The sequence below is a fragment of the Acanthisitta chloris genome, unplaced genomic scaffold (genome assembly GCF_000695815.1).
Source record: "Acanthisitta chloris isolate BGI_N310 unplaced genomic scaffold, ASM69581v1 scaffold8809, whole genome shotgun sequence".
Classification (NCBI taxonomy): Eukaryota; Metazoa; Chordata; class Aves; order Passeriformes; family Acanthisittidae; genus Acanthisitta; species Acanthisitta chloris.
The window spans coordinates 14,085-16,284 of record NW_008690778.1 but is presented as its reverse complement, the minus strand read 5'-3'; the positions used below and the strand labels follow the sequence as shown (position 1 = coordinate 16,284).

Here is a 2,200-nt window from a genome sequence, read left to right as displayed (position 1 = left end):
GAAACATTATCTTATTGTTCAAATAAATACACTTCTGGACCCTCCTAATCTTTTAATGCTGGCTGTGCCTTCTGGAGATGAACTACCCATTTTAATGACATGAACTGTTTCCAAAGCCTTGCAGATGTAAAGGATTGCTCTCTCAAGACCACTGAATGCAAAACCCCATTCTTTTTAACTAGTCTTAAAAAAAACCCAAACTAAAACACACCCAGAGTACTCACTTTATTGCCTTGATTTGCTACTTGGATATTACTTTTTCCATGGACTGTACCCACTAGGATTCTTCCAGTCTATTGCATTTTCATATGGAAATTTTACCTGCATCTACAATATATTCTATCTGTTCAACCTCCTTTTCCTGTGTTATTTTTTCATTACCCTTGCCTGTCTCTACACTTCATGGGTGCTTTTCCAGAGACTTATTAGACTTACTGGCACAGGACACATCTTTCATCCAGGCTCATTTGTTGGTCTCTGCCCTAAGAAGGGACAGCTGGTTCCTCTCTGACACAGTTCCTCTCCATTGAGGCTGTGATTTCTGGACCTCATGATCCTGCACATCTTTCCAGCAACTTTTGTGCTGATCCAGCCCAGCACATGGACCTGGCACAACCTGTAACTGCCTCCATCAAAGACCAATGCACCCTGAATCATAGAAATACGTTTTTGCAGAAAGTATTCAGAGAAAAATCTCAGTTGGAAGTCCCATCTGAATGGAAAGCATCATTTTGAACACATTTAATGGATTTATTAAATTTAAAAGAACATAGAAGTTGATAAATTCTTTAGAAACCAAATAATTACTGAGGCAAGGCATTTTCTTCTCCATTTTTTTTGCAAACATTTTTTCATTTATTCTGTATGTGAAGAAGGGGAGATCTTATCCTTAGGTAGCTGAGTGTCTTGTACCCAGCTCTCAACTAGGCTGAGAAACCATTTCTTCTCCTCAATCCTTCAGATCAAGAAAAAAAGCCCTCAGCAGTTAATATTAATTACTTTCTAAAATCTTTTAAGGCAAGTTTTCACAAACATATAACTAAGATGTCTGCTTTGACTCTTCAATAGTTTATGAAAATGTTGTGGTTGAATACATCTCCTGTGATTTCCTTTGCTTTACGCTGTGGACCAATTTCTGCGCCGTGGGAAGCCACAGTGTGTTAATGGTAGCCAGGGTGGCCCCGGGTGGCCAGTTTACTGCAAACTCCAGTCCTCTGGGGATGAAAAAATACCCCTCCAATAAAGTCATTCACCAGCCTGGCTCCAAATTTTCTCTCATGGAGAAATCACCAACCAGTGCTCAAACTCCTGAGCTTCTCAGTATCCAGGGCACAACTGTGACCTGCCCAAGATCCTCTGGAAGATGCTTGAGGAAGCTCAGCCCATGCAGTCGGTGGGAGTGATCTTGTAAGAAGTGCCCCATTTTTGTGTCTTGCTGTGTTCCTGATGGCAGGAATGAGTTGCCACAAGGAGCCTGGAGGAGAGTTACATGGTGGTTGGAAGAGTCCCAGCATAATTACGTCCTGCCAGAGCTGCATCAGTTTATGCACAGACAGCTCTGCAGCAACGCCACCATGCAGAAATGGGAAGCAAATGCTGCAGTTTGTATTAATTATTCAGCAGCTCCTGTGCAATGAACAACAAAGGCAAAACAGGCATAAAAGTCGAGAAGACCTCAGATGCATTCTCTGCATGGACCAGGAAGGGCAAAGGCTGTGGTCTTCAGCATCAGTAGCCTGTGCATCATGTCTGGGAGACCCAGCCAGCACTCTTTGGTGCTTTGCAGGTGTGAATATCCACCACTTCTAGGCAGTCCTGGCAGCGCACAGCACAGCACCAGTGGAATTTGCACTCACATTTTGTCATTCTGCTGACACGGGAGGTGTCGTAGCCTCTCCCACAGCACATCACTTCACAGCTGTCCATGCCGCGGGAGGTGTGGTTACACACCCGACCAGCTGTCCCAAGGGACCCTACAAAGGGAACACAGGAATGGTCAGGAGGCAGATTATAAGGAAGGACAGAAAGCATGTGAAAATATGTATAGGAGACATAATTTGCAGTGTATTTGATCCTTCAACATCACATCACCCAGCCAGAGAAATGCCTTTAATAAGGTAAAACGGCTCTCAAATTTCCCCTAGAGATAATGGCTGGAGATGAGGATGAACAAAATGGACCAAATACTTCAAGGCTAGTA

General features: G+C 43.5%; 1 protein-coding gene across 1 annotated transcript in view; it reads right to left on the bottom strand.

The window, feature by feature from the left end:
* Positions 1-1,678: 1,678 nt before the first annotated feature.
* The window catches only part of LOC103809137 (protein Wnt-2), a gene marked incomplete at its 5' end in the record, with an annotated part of 11,562 nt that continues 11,040 nt past the window's right edge, over positions 1,679-2,200 (bottom strand). The window contains one exon of the mRNA XM_009081951.1: positions 1,679-1,973. Coding sequence (XP_009080199.1) covers positions 1,744-1,973 — 230 coding nt within the window. The remainder of the gene's footprint in view (positions 1,974-2,200) is intronic.